General features: G+C 65.8%; 2 protein-coding genes across 8 annotated transcripts in view; one reads left to right on the top strand and one right to left on the bottom strand.

Annotated features, from left to right (window-relative positions):
• Positions 1-16,872, top strand: part of BRF1 (BRF1 RNA polymerase III transcription initiation factor subunit) — a 41,048-nt gene that overhangs the window by 10,099 nt on the left and 14,077 nt on the right. For 2 of the 7 annotated variants that reach the window (XM_036238159.1, XM_036238160.1), the window contains exons 3-6: positions 4,397-4,570; positions 8,960-8,991; positions 9,267-9,333; positions 11,361-11,433. The exons of 1 other annotated variant lie outside the window; for it this stretch is intronic. In XM_036238159.1, the coding sequence (XP_036094052.1) occupies positions 4,397-4,570; positions 8,960-8,991; positions 9,267-9,333; positions 11,361-11,433 (346 nt within the window). The remainder of the gene's footprint in view (positions 1-4,396; positions 4,571-8,959; positions 8,992-9,266; positions 9,334-11,360; positions 11,434-16,872) is intronic. 4 more of the 7 variants (XM_016121450.2, XM_016121449.2, XM_016121454.2 and 1 more) reach the window with 3 other exon arrangements.
• BTBD6 (BTB domain containing 6) lies at positions 12,165-14,619 on the bottom strand. The gene is made up of 4 exons (XM_016121455.2): positions 14,203-14,619; positions 13,992-14,082; positions 13,739-13,857; positions 12,165-13,580 (listed from the first exon to the last, which is right to left on the bottom strand). The coding sequence occupies exons 1-4, from the start codon at positions 14,562-14,564 to the stop codon at positions 12,548-12,550; spliced, it is 1,605 nt and encodes a 534-aa protein (XP_015976941.2). The 5' UTR covers positions 14,565-14,619; the 3' UTR covers positions 12,165-12,547.

Raw genomic sequence — 16,872 nt, 5'->3', positions numbered from 1 at the left:
TTGATGTCTTAATTTTGGTGAAGGCCCTGTGCGTCGGGTTCGCATGGTCGTGTTTGAGGAGGTTCTGTTTGTCTCCAGGTCCGGAGGTCCTCCTGAGCCCCTGTCTGACCCCCGTCTGGAAGTTTACTGCTTCCGGTCGGATTTAGGGTTGTGCTGCACCTCCAGGCAGCGTTCTTGCCGGGGTGCGTGAGGTAGGGTCCAGGGTGACATTTTTAACCTGGACACCCAGTTCTGGCACCATTCCTCCAAGGAGCGCTCGTGCCCAGAGTGTGGCATCGTGCGCTTGTCATCAGACCCCGCTGTGAGGACAGGTGCTCTCTCGAAACGCCTAGCGCGTGCCCTGAGGCCAGCGCGTCTTTGTCGCGCCCCAGCCCTTGTAGTCGGTGCTGTAGGTCCCCTGCTCTGTCCTCCTCAGTCAGCTCCCTGGTTTCCCACACGGCGGGGGCGGCCGAGTCTGCCGGTCAAGTGCAAGTGCTCGCCGCGGTCTCCGGCCGCTTCCTCCTGGGCCCCCGAGGGCCCCCGTGCTGGGGTGGCCCCCTGGCTTCCTGGTCTCGACGTGAGCCCGTGTCCCCGTCTCCGGGAGCCGTTAGCATCCGGCGCGGGCGTCTCTGCATCTACGGAGAGGACCATCTCCTGTGGGTCTCGATCGCACTGGCTCGTTCTGTGAGGCGGCCCACTGGGTCGGGGCGCACCCTGCCTGGCCTGGCCCGAGTTCAGGTCTCTGCCTTTCGCTCACGGCTCCCGGGTCTCGGGCCACAGTGGTGCTGGCCTGTCACCCTCTGTGTGCCCGTCTGCGGTGGACCCTGGTCGGGCTCGCGCTGGCCCCACAAGCCGCCTGCGTGTCTCCTCTTCTCAGCCTGGCCCCTCCCCCCGGGTGGGCTTCGTCGAGCCCCGCTGCTGGTCTGTTTCCGTCCGACCGGCTCTGCCCCGCACCGTCCCCCCCCCACGTCCCTTCGGTTCGTCACTCCTGTTCAGCTTCTCGGCGTGGGACGTGAGGAGGAGGCGCGAGCCCGTGCTGCCCCGCCGGTGCCGCCTGCCTGACGCGGGGCCGGGCTGAGTGCGCACACGGCCCGGCGCACAGAGGCTGCTGCGGAGACCCCCACGGGCTGCGGCCCGGCGCCCCGCACCGGCGCCGCTCCCGCAGAGACGACAGGTCTAAACGCCCCGCGTGCCCGGCCGCTCTCCCTCCGGAGGGAGCCGGCTGCCTGGGTGCGGGGAGGGAGCCCTCCTCTCTCCCGTCCCGCGCGCTGCCCAGGGCCCTCGCTTGGCGGGCGGGCTCGAGTCCCCACGGGGCACGCGCCCTGTCCTGCGTCAGCTGGACGCTCCGATCACTTTTTCAAGCTTTCTCTTTTTGACTGCGTTTAAAGCCGCACGTCTCTCTCAGTGGCGGTCCGGCCGTAGCCCACGAGTGTCGACGGAGCTGCCCTCCTTTAGGGCTGGGGGCTTTTTTAAAGGTTTTGTTTTCTTAGTGCTTCGAGACTGACCTCGATAGGAGAGGCGCTGGGACGTTCATGGGGCGACGTATTTCTACAGCTAGATGTCCCTATTTTTCTGATCTCTGTGTAACTCTGAAGCCCAGGACGTGGAGACTTGGGCTGGTGACAGTAAGACAGTTCCTACCTTCTGGGAGCTACCCACACTGGGCCGGCCACCTCTGCTCGGAAGGACCGCAGGGCCAGCCTCTCCGCAGCTGGGTGGGCACACCCCTGACGGGGTGGGGGAGGAGCGGCTTCCTCTGGCCTCATGGCTGGGGCCAGACCAGAGCAGTTGAGCAGCCAGCTCAGCCCACCCTGGGGACTTCGGCTGCCCAATGGCAGTGCCGTGTGACTGAACTGGAGGCTGCGTCACGAGGACCGTCAAAGCCCCGCCTGGATGTGCAGGGTCCCCGTGGGGGGCTAGCTTCGGCCCGGCCACTCAGGCCAGTTTCAGGCGGGGTCCCCGAGGGAGTGCAGACAGCATCAGTGGGTCCCAGCCCTGCCCCTCAGCCTTCCCCGTCTGTGCCTCAAGTCATTAGCAGTTGATTGTGTTTCAACACAAGTGACCCCGACGTCCGCCATCCACCGTCCGGCTCCCAGGAGGGCGGGGGCAAGCAGGCGGCGGTGATGCCGAGCACACGGCGGCACCGCTCGCCAAGGGCCTCCGCTGTGCTGGGCGCCGGGCGTGCGTCACCCTTTGGGTCCTCACAGCGCCCGCGTGGCCTCTGCGACTGTTTCAAGCAGGCTGCCTTGCGCCCCGCGCACGGGTGGGCAGCAGCGGGTCCAAATGAAGGCAGCTCAGCTTCCCGTGCGGCTCCCGCCGCTGTCCCAAGGCCACGTGCCTGGCTTCCGCTGGCGCTCGGTAGCAGTGCTGAGCACGGAGCAAAGCCCAGAGGTTTACGACAGGGAGCCGGCCGCACAGTTTGGTTGGCGCTCAGCCAGCTGTGTCATTGCGTCATTTGCTGGGCCGTGGATCGTCGGGAGCCCTTCACCAGCCGGCGGGATCCTGGTCCTTGCAGAATCCGGACGTCCTGGCACAGTGCCCGGCCACCTCTGGCTCCCAGTGGCAGTCGCTCCGTGACCCCACAGGGTCCTCTCCGGGGCAGCGCTGGGATCTGGAGGCTTGGAGCAGAGAGCCCACCAACAGTCCTTGCCCTGAGCCGTGGGGGGCGGTGCCCACAGACCCCTCCAGCTCCTTTCGGGGTGTGTGCCAGGGACCACGATGAGAACGGGCCACAGAGCCTTTGGCTGGGAGGCGCTTCTGAGCTGTAGTGCGGGCTGCGCCGTGGCCCGGAGGGCCCGCGCCCCGCCCTCTGCCCTGGCTGCAGGCTGGGGGTGCTGGCCGTGCCATCGCGAGTGGAGGGGGGGCCTTGTTTATACAAAGCGTGAGCGTTCCAAGGCGCCGCCTCCACGCTCCTCTGCAGGCGACGGCCCGAGAGGAAGCTGCTGCCCCGGGGCTGGCGCCACGCAGCTCCCGCCACCCGCATCGCGTGCGCCTGAGGCCGCGGCAGCCATTCGTGCCCGCTGAACACGCACGGACCGAACGCCTCAGGGCCGGGGCGTGATGCGGGGGGCGGGCTCCTTCTGGGGGGACGGACCGCTGGGCGTGGCAGCGGCGGCCCTCCGTGGCGGCCCGCCGGGCCGTACGCTCAGGGCGCATGACTCCTGCAGTGAGTGTGTCGGGTCGCACTGACGGCGTCACAAGCCTCCAAGGGCGCTGTCTTCCAGCGAGCGCCCCCTGTGGAGCGCCCCTCTCGCTGCGAGGTGCGGGGGTCCCCAGGCACGGGCCCTCCTCCAGCCGGCCCGCCTGCCTTCTAACCTCACCTGCGTTCAGTCGGTCAGGGCCTTGGCTCCACCTGGACCTCAGCTCCAGAGATAGTGACTGCGACCCTGACCCCTTGTTACTCTCCCTGGCTGGAGGCCTTGCAGCTGCGTGGGCTCTGGGTGGCCTCACTGGGTGCTCGAGGGAGCAGGGCTGCACAGGAGTGGGGATGGTTGGGGCTGTCGCATGGGGTGCCGATTGCCAGGTCCCTCAGGCAAGTCAGGCTCGTGCCCCAGCTGCCAGGGCGCACGGGCTGCCGGTTCCTTGGGGCTGCTCCCTGGGTGCCCGCCTGCCTTTGGCCAGCGGTCAGTGTCAGGTCATTGTCAGCCACATGCAGGGTGGGTGGGCCTGGCCATGAACCAGGTAAGACCAAGGACACGTGCGGCCCTCGCCTTTCCCAGCCGCAGCCCCGTGGAGGAGAGAGGTCTGGGTGTGCAGGTCGTGGGCGGCACTGGGGTCCGCGACGGGGTCTGCCCGCCCCGTGCGCCGCCGGCAGGTGCGAGGGCGTGAGCGGGCCGTGGCGGCGGCTCGGCAGCTCTCCCCAGTGTCCCTGGCAGGGCCTGTTGGATTCCGTCCAGGTCCCTCTGGGTGTGCGGCCGCGCTCTGCTCCTCTCCTGTCGCTGTCTTTGGGCCCACGGCATGCGGGGTGGGTCAGCTCGGGGAGAGGCGTGTGTGCAGACTGCGCCTCCCCGAACCCCGGGCGCTGCGCGTGCCCTGGCCGCCCGGCGCAGGAGGCTGGTGCTCCCTCTCCTCGTGGTGGCCGGCAGGCTGGTGGGCACGGCCCCGCCCTGCTGCTGGGGCACTCAGCCTCGCTGGGGGGTGGTACCCCAGGCCAGCAGCCCAAATGGCCCTTCCAGACACCCCGAGCACCGCACCGCCCCACCCGCCCAGGCCCAGGCCCAGGCCTGCTGACACGGAAACGTGGGGAGGAGAGTCGGGGGCCCGTGGGGGTCACGGGAAGTTTGCACCCTGTGTTCCTGGAGCACTCACAAAAGCGAGCTGAAGGAAGTGGGGGCAGAGCCATGCCCTGCGTGCTGGGGCGCGGGGCGGCCCTGCGGGGACAGCGGGCGCCGTGGTAACCTTCGGCGTTGTGTCCTAGGGCGGCGGCAGATCCACCACCTGGGGAGCCAGCTGCAGCTGAACCAGCACTGCCTGGACACGGCCTTCAACTTCTTCAAGATGGCCGTGAGCAAGCGCCTGACCCGCGGCCGGAAGATGGCCCACGTGGTCGCCGCCTGCCTCTACCTCGTGTGCCGCACGGAGGGCACGCCACGTATCCTTTGGGGGCTCTCGGCGCCCTGGCGCCGCCTCATACCCGCTGTCGGGGCGGCCGCCCGTCTGGGCGGGTGCCGGGATCCTGGGCGCCCGGCCCCGGCCCTCGGGGAGGATGGGGAGGTCCTCCACACCATGCCTGCGTGCCTTCCCTCGCTGGGCCGGGGGTCGCCAGGCCTGCGTCCCAAGGTGCAGGGCGATGGCTGCACCAGGCCTGCTGACCCCATCCCCTCCCCACAGCTCTGCCTCCTCCAGGCGGGACGTGGCGCCCTCTCTCTGCCTGACGCCTGAGCTAGTTCTGCCCTCGGGGACTTCCCCGTGCCCTTCCTCTCACTCCAGGGCCCCCCCCACCTAGTCCTGCGTGGGGCGCTCCCCTGATGGCGAGCTGAGACCGGCACCTGTGCGTGCTGACAGCAGCCCCTCTCCTGCCCAGGCCCTCGGGGGCACTGTGGAGGAGGTCCAGGCAGCGATGGGCCTCCCCGGAGTTTGCACGGCCGTGCCGCGGTCTCCCTGCCCCTGCACCCCGCCGAGCAAACTGACATCCCGGGCGTGTGGCATCTGAACACCCGGGGTGCCTCGTGTCCTCAGCTTGGGGTCCGTGGCACGTGGGCCCGGCGGCCCTGTCAGCCGGCGCCCCTGTCGTGGCTGGGTGGCCGGCTTCCCCCTCGGCGCCGCCCCCTGCCCTGCCTTCCTGTCCTGTCGCTTCCTCTCACCGACCTTTGGTCCCCGGAGACTCGCTCGCCCAGCAGCACGCTCAGGGAGGAAGCCGGGCCCCCGGCCGCACGTGTGTCGGCGATGCCCGTGCATGGAACAAGAGAATCCGCAGACAGAGCCCAGACCCAGGGCTGCCAGGGGAGGGGACGGGGAGATCGCCGAGGGCCAGTGGTCAGAGCGTGCCCAGGTTAGACCCTGCTGCTGGCTGCCCGGCTCTGCACGCAGTCTGAGAGCCACGGACTGTGCAGCTTGAGCGGCTGAACCAGTGGCCACGACGTTGACCTTGTAAAGCTGTCAAAGACAGAATAGCAAGGTCCGGGGAGGCCCGCTATCCGCCAGCCTCCGGGTGGCGGTTCTGGGGAGGTGAGTGGGGTACAGGTGGAGCGCAGTCCCTCTGCCCTCTCCTGGTCACTGGCACCGCCACCCCAGTCCCCCAGGTGGGGTCCCCCAACATGCCCTGGATGCCCCTCATCCCACCCCTTTGCCCGCTCTGCGCCTGGCTGGGCTCCACGCCCCCTGTCCTGGCGCCTGGGTCACAGAGCCTTGGAGCACACGCGGGGTCCCTAGTGTCCCCGCCCCCCACTTCTGGCCTGTGCTGGCCATGTGTAGCACCTCCCGTCCCTGACATGCTGGGTCTGGGGGCGGCGCATGGGGCTGCTGGGGAGGGGCCTGCTCTCCTGCCTGCCCTCGGCCAGGTGGGTGCGATGGGCAGACGCTGTGGAGCTGTGAGTGGACAGCGCCCACAGCCCCGCGCCAGTCGCGCCAGGCAGGCGAGCGGCCAGAGCACATGCAGCGCCCATCAGCCGGGCTCCCGTCTCACGGTGGGTTGTGGCCAGGTGGGTTGTGGCCAGGCTGCGGGCAGGCCTGTGGGTGCGGCCTGTGTTCAGCCAGGAAGCCGTGTGTGGAGGCTTTTGTCTCTCGGCTTCGCAGTGGACGCGGGACGGTCGGACTCTGCTACCTGTCCCGGTCCCGGTCAGCTGGACTCACAGAGCTCGCGTCCCTGTCCCTTCCCACGCGAAGGCGGCGGGCGCCCAGCGTTCCCTGGGGCAGCGGTGCTGGCGACCCCGCAGCAGGGTGCAGGTCGGCGGGCGGGTCGGCGAGCACACCTGTGTCCGTCGCCCCACCCCGCGGCGGGGGCAGCAGCTCACCAGTCCCCGTGAGAACATTCTCAACACCGGGAGCCCCGCCCCTCAGGCCCCCAGGCCCCGGCAGTCCACTCTCCGTCGGTCCCTGTCGCCTCTTGGGGACACGGCGTGTAGAAGTGGCGGGCAGCTTCCCTGCTGGGGCTGCGCGGGGGCCACTCGGCCGCACCCTGGCCGACACTCGGCCTCCCTGGGGAGGTGAGCCTCTGCTCGTTTGTGCACTTTACAGTGCGTTGACTTCTTTTTATTCTTCTGGTTTCGGGGGTTTAATTCACTATTTTCCACTTTCTTGAGACACAAATTTCTTTATTTCAGTCCTGTTTCCTAACATGTGTTTGAGACTAAATTTCTCTTTGTGAGTTTTCGGTACATCACAGTTTTATTGTCACTCAGTTCACTGTATTTCCTAATTTCTGCCATGTTTTTTCATAGACCCCAGATTCATTTAGAAGTGTATCACTTATTTTGGAAAGTTTCCTTGTACGACACCTTTGGCGTAGCTCTGAGAAGTCCAGGGACACACGGAGTGACCTCGTTTCCCAGCATTGTGGCCATGCCGTGTGCGCCTCCGGGGTGCACCCCCGCAGCCGTGGGCTGGGGTGCTTGGCAAACACCCCTGGGTCTAGGTGGCTCAGACCATCCTGAGCGGTTTTCTGTCACGGGGCCTGAAAGGAGGCGCCGGCCCACTGCACATGGGCTCGCGGGCGGCGGCCGCGCCCTTGGGCCCCGCGGCCTTGCAGCCCGTTCCGCAGCTGTGGCGCCAGGACGCAGGCCTGGCCTGCGTCTCCTCCGGGTGGGGTGACGCCTCGGACTCCGCGAGACGCCCCTGGCCCCTCAGCACTCCGCCATCCCGCCGCGTCCGATGCCGGCGGCACCGTTGGGCCTTCTCCCCTTCGTGCTGGCACGGCGCGTCTCCCAGCTTTGCAAGCGGGCCCTTGGCGTAACGGTGGCGTCTTTGTAAGCAGGACGTGGTCGTGTCTTCCCACCTCATTTTTAAGTCCAGTCCGAAAGCGTTTTTGGTGGAGAACCTCACGCCAGATGTTTACTGCGCCTGCTGGCGCGTTCGAGTTCCTCCTGCCCCCGCGCGTCGGGTTCGTGCCGCCTCCCGGAGAAATCGCACGTGTGGTTGCTCTGTTCTCCTTCGACGGCGCGTTGGCCATAGGCGCACCCGCTCCCACTGCGGAGCCGGAGCCGCCCCAGAGCTCTGCGCCCAGGCCCCGCCTCCTCCCGTGTCTTCCTTCTGCCTCGTCTCGTCTCGTCCCCTCTCACCGAAGTGAGTCCCAGCTTAGATCGGTCCCGTCTGTGGTCGTCTCCCAGAAGCAAGGCGGTGCGGTGGCCTCCGTCCTGGGCGCCAGGGCCGTCTGCACACGTTCTGGAAACGCTCCGTGCTGCACGTGGACGCCCCGGAGGGTCCAGGACCCGAAGGGTCTTTGCTGGCTGCCAGTATGTGTGTCCGTGTGTGTCCCCCGGGGGGCGGTCTCAGCGGCAGGGACCCGGCCGCGGGAACAGACGCGCTCGCACCGGAATGCTGGGCCCAGCCCCGGCCTCCGGGAGGCTGGCTCCCGCGGACTCGTACGTGTCCCACCAAGTTTGTCTGTCTGGTGCCCCCGAGCTCAGCGGTCAGGACAGGCTGCCGGGAAGGACGCAGCTCGGCAGCCAGGCTGACCGATGCTGTGGAGCCACTGGAAGAGCCCAGGCGTCGCTGGTTAGGGACCATGTGGCTTGGGCCCCAGGGGCATTCGTGGCCGGCGGGGCACACAGGGAGGCATGTGGCTTAGATTGTCCTGCTCAGAGGAGGGCCTCGAGCTGTCTGGACCCTCCAGCCGGTGTCCACCGCCGTTGTCACAGGAGTGAGTTAGTCCTCTTAACCTGGCGAAGTTGAATCCTAACCTTTAAAACGTGCAGTCTCAAAGCCCTGGCACAGGTGGAAGGCCCGCACTGCGGCCACCCCCCAGTCTGCCGGTGGCACCCCGGTCCTTGTCCCGCCCCGTCTCTGTCCTGCTCCCCACCCCTCAGCCGGCCTCTGTTCGCACAATTCGAAGTCCGCCGTGCGCAGCGGCGCACCCCCAGCAGGCCTGCAGAGGGCAGACCCCCGCGTGACCCGGCTCGGGTGCTCGCGGTTCCTCCTCCGTGCGGGGAGGCGCAGAGGGCGCGGTGGCGCCGCTGGGTGAGTTCTGATGCGCGTGCACCTGTGCGGCCAGGTCGCCTCAGGGCCCGGGGCTGCCCCGGCACCGTGGCCAGCTCCGGGGCCTCGCGCCGCCTGGCCGGCCCGTGGGCTCTGCTCGTTCTGGAGCGCCCTGACGGGGCCTGTGGGGCGTGCGTCCGTCTGTCCCCATGGGCACCCGGCAGCGCTGGGTGGTGCTCCTGGCGTGGAGCGGGCATTGTCACACGCGGGGCGGCTGGCCGAGGGCCACCCTGAAGCTCCCCCACTCCGGCTGTGGCGCAAGGCATCCGGAAGGCCCTGACCGGCCCTGCCGCCGCCTACCCCCCCAGCGACCGTGGCCTGGGCGGTGTGCTCCTTGACTCTCCTGCAGACATGCTCCTGGACCTCAGCGACCTGCTCCAGGTAGACCATCCCCTCCCCGCGGGCATCCGAGCTGTCTGGTCGGGAGGGTTCGAAGGCAATGGACGGGAGGGCGTGCTCTTTGCTGGGAGGCAGTGGACACGGGCCACGGTGTTGTCCTGGGCAGCAGCCCGGTCTCAGAACCTGCGGAAAGGCCCAGGGGGGCTCTGTCCCAGGCTTGGGAGATCCTTTAAGACGAAAAAACAATGGACTTACGTGCACACTTTTTAAACAGTATTAAAATCTATATTTACTATTTAGAGGAATTTGCTTTTTAGGTCCCAGGAATGCGTTTTTCTGTAGAACCTTTCATTTCCAAAGGACTGAACGTGATGGAAAGACCCAGTAAGAGGGACCTCTGTGGATGGGACCCTCAGGGGCGGGGGCATTGCCAGGCGGGACCATCGAGGTTCTGCTGTGTCCCTGGTGGTGGCGCTGGGGCAGGCTCGGCCCTGTGCCCTGCGGCTGGGCCCTCGGCGACTGCCGCACGGAGGGCTTGGAAAGGGAAACAGTGTTGTTGGAAACAGGCATGAGGACAGTGTGAGGCCCTGAGCGGGGTCGCCCCAGATGGGCGGTGGGCCTCGCTGTGAGCTGCGGTGCCCTCAGGACGGCCCAGCAGGTGGACCGGGGCCTCAACCAGATCCGCCTGTGCTCTGTCCTCCCAGCTGTCTTCATAACTAGCGTCTCTCAGAAGTCCTGCTGGAACGCTCGGGGGTCGAGCTGAAAATAGCCCACCGGAATTGTGCGAGGCCAGCGTGCCACGTGCCGTGCTGGTCCCTGGCAAGGCCACACAGGCCAGCTTCCATCTGGCGACTCCTGGGAGGGACAGGAGAAGGGCCAGGCGGGATGCCCACTGGGAGGAGGGGCTTCTAGTAGCTTTTCACCTGACGTGACTGGAGGTGGGAGACCAGTCAGGTGTCAAGGTGGAAGACGGAGACGGAGCGAGTGTTCCCTCCCGCTCACCCGGCCAGAGCAGGGAGCCTGCGCGTTAAGGCTGGACACGCGCTCAGGCCAAGTGGGGGCACCTGGGCTGACCCTCTAGACCAGGGGTCCCTAGCCCCCAGGCCATGGACCGGTCCCGGTCCATGCCCTGTTAGGAACCAGGCTGCACAGCAGCAGGCGAGCGGTGGGCAGGTGAGCGAAGCGTCATCTGTATCTGCAGCTGCTCCCCAGCGCCGACTCCGCCTCGCCTCAGACCCTCAGGCATCAGGTTCTCGGAGCAGCACCGGTCCCTGGGGCCGCAGAGGCTGGGGACCGCGGCCCTGGAGGAAGCGGGCCAAACACTGAGAGTCGCGCTCTCACCCACCCCGCCGAGGGTGGGCACTCCTGAGCTCGTGGCGACCGTGTCCCCGCAGGGTGACCCAGAGAGCACTACAAGCCCCGGGCGCTGGCCGGAGGCCCCGTGTCCTCATGGTGAGGCTGCCGTTGGGAGAGGAGTGGGGGGTGGGGGCCGGGCTGGCGGCCACATCAGGCACGGCCAGCTGCGGTCAGGTGACAGCCGCGGGCAGGTGACAGCCGCAGGCAGGAGCGCCTGGACAAGCGTCAGTGCCACGCCTCTGACGAGCACCGACGCCGGTGCCAGCCGCCCGCGCTTCCTGTGCCCCCCTCCTCGGCGCTGGGCTGTCCCCCGGGAGGGCCACTGCAGCACCGAGGCCGCCGTCTGCTGGGGGGCTGCGACCTGGGCGCACGTCCGGCCCGGGCAGCTGCGCCCTGGTCTGAGCAGAGGTGTGGCGTCAGGGGGCCCCAGGGCCTGGTGCGAAGCCAGCACAGGGCGGGGGCGCGCACACGTGCCTCTGGTCACAGGCGCGCGCGCTCACACAGGCACACACACACATGTGCACACTCAGGCACACGTGCACAGGCACGCACACACACGTGCACACTCACATTCACATAGGTGGACAAGTCGCAAGCTCCATGAGCTGGCACCCCTCACGATGGGTCTGGGACTTGGGGGTATCTCAGAGGAGGAAGTGGGGTGACTGCACCCAGTGGGCGTGCAGGGTGCCTGTGGCTGGTGTGGCCCCCCCTCCCGCCACGGCTGCCCCTCGAGGAACCTCCATCTCCTCTCATTCCTCAGCACCCCAGGGTGGACATGGCACACACTGAGGCCTTGACTTTTCCTGGGTGTCTTTTTTGGAGGTCTCTTGGGCCTTGGCCCAGGGACCCACAGGCCAGGCTGGCTGAGGCGAGGGAGCCCCTGGGAGGCAGGGGTCCCCGGGCAGGGCCTGCATGGTGTCCAGGCCGCTCCACAGCCAGGAGGGGGAAGAGCTCACCATGGTGTGAGCGGCGGGCCTGGGGGGGCCGGCGGGGTCCTGCACAGGGCCGTGCAGAGCGGCACAAACGGCGCCCGCGTGTGCTTCCCCCGGCAGGTGAACGTGTACGTGCTGGGGAAGACGTTCCTCCTCCTGGCGAGGGAGCTGTGCATCAACGCGCCGGCGATAGGTACGGCGGGGCCGGCGGGGCCGGCGGGCGCACCTGTGGGCACGTGGCAGGGAGGGGACCTGTCCTGCGAACCTGCTGGGAGCCCCGCGCATGGCAGCGCCTTCTGGTCTAGAACCAGGATGTGATCGGTCCCAGGGAGGTGCGGACGAGGGTGTAGACAGAGGGCACCAGCAGTGCGGTGTGCGTGGGGACCCGCGTGTCCCCCTCATTGACTCCACCTGGCAGCTCTCAGCCTGCAGGGCAGCGGCTGGGGAGTGGGTCCTGGGTCACCCACAGGATGGCTCCCCGGGGCTGGGAAGGCAGGGTCCGGCAGTTGGGCCAGGGGGCTGCAGCCATGCTATTGGCCCTGCCCTTTCTCCCAAGAGGCCACATCCCTGCACTGAGTAAGGGGTCAAGCCAAGCTCTCTCAGAAGCCAAACTCAGTGCCCGGGAGTGTGAGCGGGGGTAGGACTGAGCTGGCTTGGTCCCGCAGCGCACCTCCCTCCCCCAGCCTGAATCCTAGGCTTATGGCAGGGCTTCATGCAAGCAGCGGGCATGCTTTACCACGCCAAGAGCATTCTAGCTGCAGCCCCTGGAAGCCAGCTTTGCCCCCACCCCAGATGGTGGAGGCCCGGCCTGCTGGCACGGGGCACACTCCCCTGGGCCAGCTGCAGCTTTTGGCCAGTAAGCACCGCTCAGGCCACAGGTCCCCTTGTCCCCTTGGCGGCTGCGGATCCTCCCACAGTCACGTGTGGTTCTCACTGTTACAACTTTATTGTGGAAATCCACTTGAAGGGATGAATGATTCTAAATTACTTTTCCTTGCCTTTGGATTTGAAAGGAAAATCTGAAGTTAAGCTTAAAACCACTTAGAATAGAATCCAATTTAAGAGAAACAAAGAAGCCCACAAAGCACGAGGCGCGGGCGCCCGTGGCGGGGCCTGGGCCTGCTCCACCGCGGGGCCTGCCCTCTGCCGAACGCGAGCACCTTCCGAGGCCCGGCCACCAGCATTCAGAAACCGAGGCTCTGTGTAGAAAACGTCTATTTCACAGCTTGGCTGTGTACAAAAGAGATACAAAGTTCGTGAAGCCCCGGGTCCCCAGCGCGCCTCGCCCGCTGCACCCCCACAGCGCCTCAGGCGTAGAAGATGAGCTCGGGGATCTGCCCGCCCTGGACCCCGGTGCCGTTGGTGCTGTCGGAGGAGCACTGGAACTGGAAGGTCACCTTGCCGCACTGCACTTCCGTCATGCCCTCCTGCCCGAAGTAGCTGAGCTCGCTGCCGTCCAGCACGGCGCTGGCCGTGTAGAAGGTGTCCTGCTCCACCTGCACCGGCTGCTCGAACCAGACGGAGAAGGTGCTGCTGGAGCCGTCCGACACGAACCTGGTCAGGTTCTGGGCCAGCACCACCCCCAGCCGCTTGAGCTCGATCTTCACGCTGTACTCGGCCTTCCCCGAGCTGGACCCGTACAGGCCCAGCCCAGCGACAAACACCCTGCGGTCCACGGCGAACTGGATGCTGTCGCAGCGGCCGCGGTAGCGCCACTGGTTGCTGCGGTGGGCGGAGGACTGGAAGCGGCGGCAGCGCTGCGGCGCCAGGCCCCGCCTCCTGGTGAGCGGGAAGTCGAGCAGCGGCTTGTTGGCGGCCGTGTACCACAGGAAGATGCTGCGCGTCTCCTCCAGGGTCAGCACGTCCGACTGCGCGGCACCGTTGGCGAACTCCTCCAGCGTCATGGTGGGGATGCGCACCAGGTAGAGGGCGGGCCCCAGCACGTGCCGCTTGTTGCGCGGCGTCACCGGCAGGCCCTGCCTCTTGCACTCGGCCTCCGCCCAGCTCAGCACGGCCTCGAAGACTACGGCCTCCTTGGTGTTGAGGGCCTCCCGAGTGACGATGATCTCCAACGTCTGCCAGTCAATCTCACAGAAGCCCTCGGACCTCAGGGCCGCCTCGGCCTGTGCGTCGATGACCTCCCAGCAGCGCTGGGTCAGCTCGGGCTCCTCAAACAGCCGGCTCTGGGACAGCAGGACACAGGCATTTTTGGCTTCCAGACTCGTCTCCAGGAAGGTGACGCAAGCTTTTGCCAATGCGGGGACTATGTACTTCTTGGCGGCGTAGAGAGTGGCCAGCACCGTGTCAGCTTCCAGGTCGATCTCATCGCTGTACATGTACCTAGGAGCAGGGACCACGTCACAGGCCACGCGGGGCACGTGGGCACCCAGGGCCTGGGAGATGAGCCCGTCTGTCCTTGTGGACTGCCCTCGTTTGCTGGCTGGGGGCACTGGCAGCGAGGGACCACCCCGTCCTTGCAGCTGCTGGGGCTGACTTACTTTAACAGGATCAGGAACGCCGCGGGCTCCACGTCGGGGATGTGGATCTCGGACTTGACTTCCGCCAGGTCTCCGTAAAACATGGCATAGAAAACTGAGCTACCGACAGCTAGGACGTACTGTGGAGAGAACAAGGAGCCCTGAGCCCTGGGCCCTCCCGACCTCCAGCGGCTGCCGCACCTGCGGTAGAGGACAGTCCACACTCCGGGTGGCCTGTCGCCTTTGGAGCGCAAAGGGCCAAGCCCCTACCAACCTTGTGGGCAGGCACTCTCCGGGCCCCGCCCGGGGGCCCCACAATGAAGTGGACGTCGGCCATGAGCTCGTTGTTGAACATCAGCGCGTTCCTGGGGAGGAGAAAGGCACACGGCTGGGGTTGGGGCTCGGGTCGGCGCGGGCCGGCGGGGCGGGGGCGGCCGGGGGCGGGCTCAGGGCCGGGCTCAGGGCCGGGCGCGGCCCGTGCTCACCTCTCGCGCAGGGTCGGGTGGAAAGACTGCCAGTTGGGGCTCTCCAAGTTGTTGTTGTCGGGCGCGGGCGGCGAGGGCGCGGGCGGCGGCGGGGCGGGCGGCGGGGCGCTGGGCGGGCCCTTCCTGCCCGCGGCGGCGGCGGCGTTGCTGTTCGCGATGTCGGTGGCGGTGGCGGCTGCGGCGCCGGCGGGCGCGTACAGCTCCGCGGCCATCTTCGCGGGCAGGGCGGCCTCCGCGCGCGGGGGCGGCGCGCCGTGCGCCCTCGCGCCGCGCCGGGGCCTCGGGGGCGGCTCCGCGAGCACGAGGAGCGCGGTGAGGCACTGCGCCACCCGGCCGTGCAGGCAGGCCAGGGGCAGCAGCATGGGGCCGCGGCGGGCGCTGCTCCTCGCCCGGCCGCCCGCTGCCCGGCCGCGGGGGGCGCCGTCCCGCCTGCGCCTCGCGCTGCGTCACGGCGCCCGGGCCCGCCCCCGCCCGGCGCGGGTGACGTGCGCGCCCGCGGCCCGCCCCTGGCTCTGGGAGGCCGGGCCGCGGGACGCTGGGCGGGGCGGGGGAGGAGCTTCCCTGGCGCCGGGGCCCGCCCCCTCCCGGACGGGGGCCCGCGGGCCTGCTGGGCGCGCACTGCGGGGCCAGGGGCCGCGGATTGCGGCCTGGTTCCGCGGGGCCACCCCACCCTCACCAGTGGGCTGCCATGCCGTGGTGCTGCGATGTGCATGTCCATGATGACCGATGACGTCAGGACCTAGTCATGTGCCTGTTGGCTGTGTCTGTGTCTTTAGAAAAATGACTGTTCGAGTTCTCGGCCCACGATCTCGTGTTTTGTCGAGGAGTTTTAGGAGACGTTAATCCCTTATCAGACACGTAACTTGAAACGTTGTTTCCCGTTTCTTTGGTGCCCTTTTCCTCTGTTGGTTGCTTCCTTTGCTGCAGGAAGTTTTTAAGTTTCATGTAGTTTCATCTGTTTTTGCTTTTGTTGCCTGTGCTTTGGGTGTCGTATCCAGGAAATCATGTTCCGGTCCAACACCACGAAGCTTTTCCACTGTTCTAGGAGTTTTATGGTTTCACGTCTTACAGCTAGTTCTTTACTCTGTTTTGAGTTCGTTTTCACATGATCTCAAGACAAGGGACCCTTTTCTCTGGCGTATGGATGTCGGGTTTTCCGACACCATTTGAAGAGATGTCCTTTCTCCGTCTTGCATCTTGCGGGAGATCATTGACTGTGTGTGTCTGTCAGTCTGTTCTGTGTGCTGTGTTTCTGGCCCCTTTGTCCTTTAGGTCCCTCTGTCTGTCTGTATGCCAGTACCGCAGTATTTTTTTTGGTTTTGTCTTTTAAGATTTTTTTCCTGGTAGTTATTTTTTCTGCTCATTCCCTTTTGGCTCCTTTAAACCCTTTAATTTTCTACTTAACGTTTAGTTCATTATTTCTTCTTTAACAAAGCATTAAGTACGTCTACGAAGTTACTGGACATCCTGATAGTTTGCTTGGGAATGCGGGTACTGCGTTTGCCTTTTTCTGGCTAAGCTTCAGTGTTCTCACTCGAGGTCAAGGGCAAGCCCCCTACGAGTTCTCTTCTCCGGGACATATTGAGGGCTGGTTTGGTCTCTAACACGTGGCCCGTTTTCATAACTGTCCCCGGACTTTAGAGAGGCATCGTTGCTGTTTGTAGAATATTGAACTTAAAATGCATCTGTTAAATCCGGCCTGTGGTGGTGGTATCCAGCTTCCCACGCGGTCTTTTTCCCTGTAGATTGTCGAGCGTGAGAGAGCTGTTAGCCGCACGTTAGTGTGGTTTGAAACTTGTGTGCAGCACTGTGTGCGTGTTTGGTTCTTGCTGAATTTGTCTGTCTTTAGGATGGTTTTCTCCCCGTCGTAAAAGGTTCACCTGGGCGCATCTCGCAGCCCTGTCGCCTCGAACCCCGCGTGGCGCTGGCGTCGCCGCCGCCCTCCGCCCCGGGCGCCCCTGCGTCTGTCCCAGCACAGCTGCTCGTTCTTCTCGTCTTTGCATCTTCTTAGTGTCTCGTAAATAGCATAGCTTAGATCTTGCCTTTTTGTCCAGCTGCTGAGAGGCGCTCGCTCGGGTCGCGTGGTTGTCTGTGGGCTGTTGCTCTTGGCCCCCTTCCCTCTCCCAGTTCTTCCCACCACTACCCTCTCCTGGGATATTCGTCTTGAAATTTATACTAGTATTTTTGAATTTAAGTTTTTCTGCTTCAAGAATCTTATTTCAGTCAGGATGAGATCTTTTAACCTGCTTGTTTAAAACCTTAGCTCCGATGGTTTATGTCTTATTGAAAATACTCAGAAACCTTAACAATTACATAATTTAAAAAATATATCTCAGTTGCTTTCTCCCAATAATATATTTTTAAGCAACCAAATCACCAGATAAACCTCCAAATAAATCCGAAACACCCAGGGTAGAAGTGGCCCGAAGCTCCACACCGCGCAGGCCCAACCCTGTGTCCGCCCACCCCTGGGGGGGCATGTGGCCTCAGACACCTGTGGTTTCTGTGCCATTGCTCACGTGGAAGCGGGGTGAGAGCGAGCAGCCCCCTGTGTGGGGTGGGCCGGGGGCGGCGGTTAGGGCCCTGGCAGTGTGTCGCCATCGGGAGGCGCTGCTCGCTCGTCGTGTGGGGCAGTGTCAGCTGAGTCCGCGCAGTCCCTCAGGGGCTGGC

This window comes from Rousettus aegyptiacus, unplaced genomic scaffold (genome assembly GCF_014176215.1).
Source record: "Rousettus aegyptiacus isolate mRouAeg1 unplaced genomic scaffold, mRouAeg1.p scaffold_m13_p_21, whole genome shotgun sequence".
Classification (NCBI taxonomy): domain Eukaryota; kingdom Metazoa; phylum Chordata; class Mammalia; order Chiroptera; family Pteropodidae; genus Rousettus; species Rousettus aegyptiacus.
This window is presented reverse-complemented; position numbering and strand designations above follow the sequence as displayed.

Coding starts and splice junctions, on each gene's coding strand:
- BTBD6 (XM_016121455.2), bottom strand. CDS start 14,564: ATGCTGCTGCCCCTGGCCTGCCTGCACGGCCGGGTGGCGCAGTGCCTC. Junction 13,858..13,991: donor GGAGAGTGCCTGCCCACAAG/GTTGGTAGGGGC, acceptor TTCTCTCCACAG/TACGTCCTAGCTGTCGGTAG. Junction 13,581..13,738: donor GCGTTCCTGATCCTGTTAAA/GTAAGTCAGCCC, acceptor CCCTGCTCCTAG/GTACATGTACAGCGATGAGA.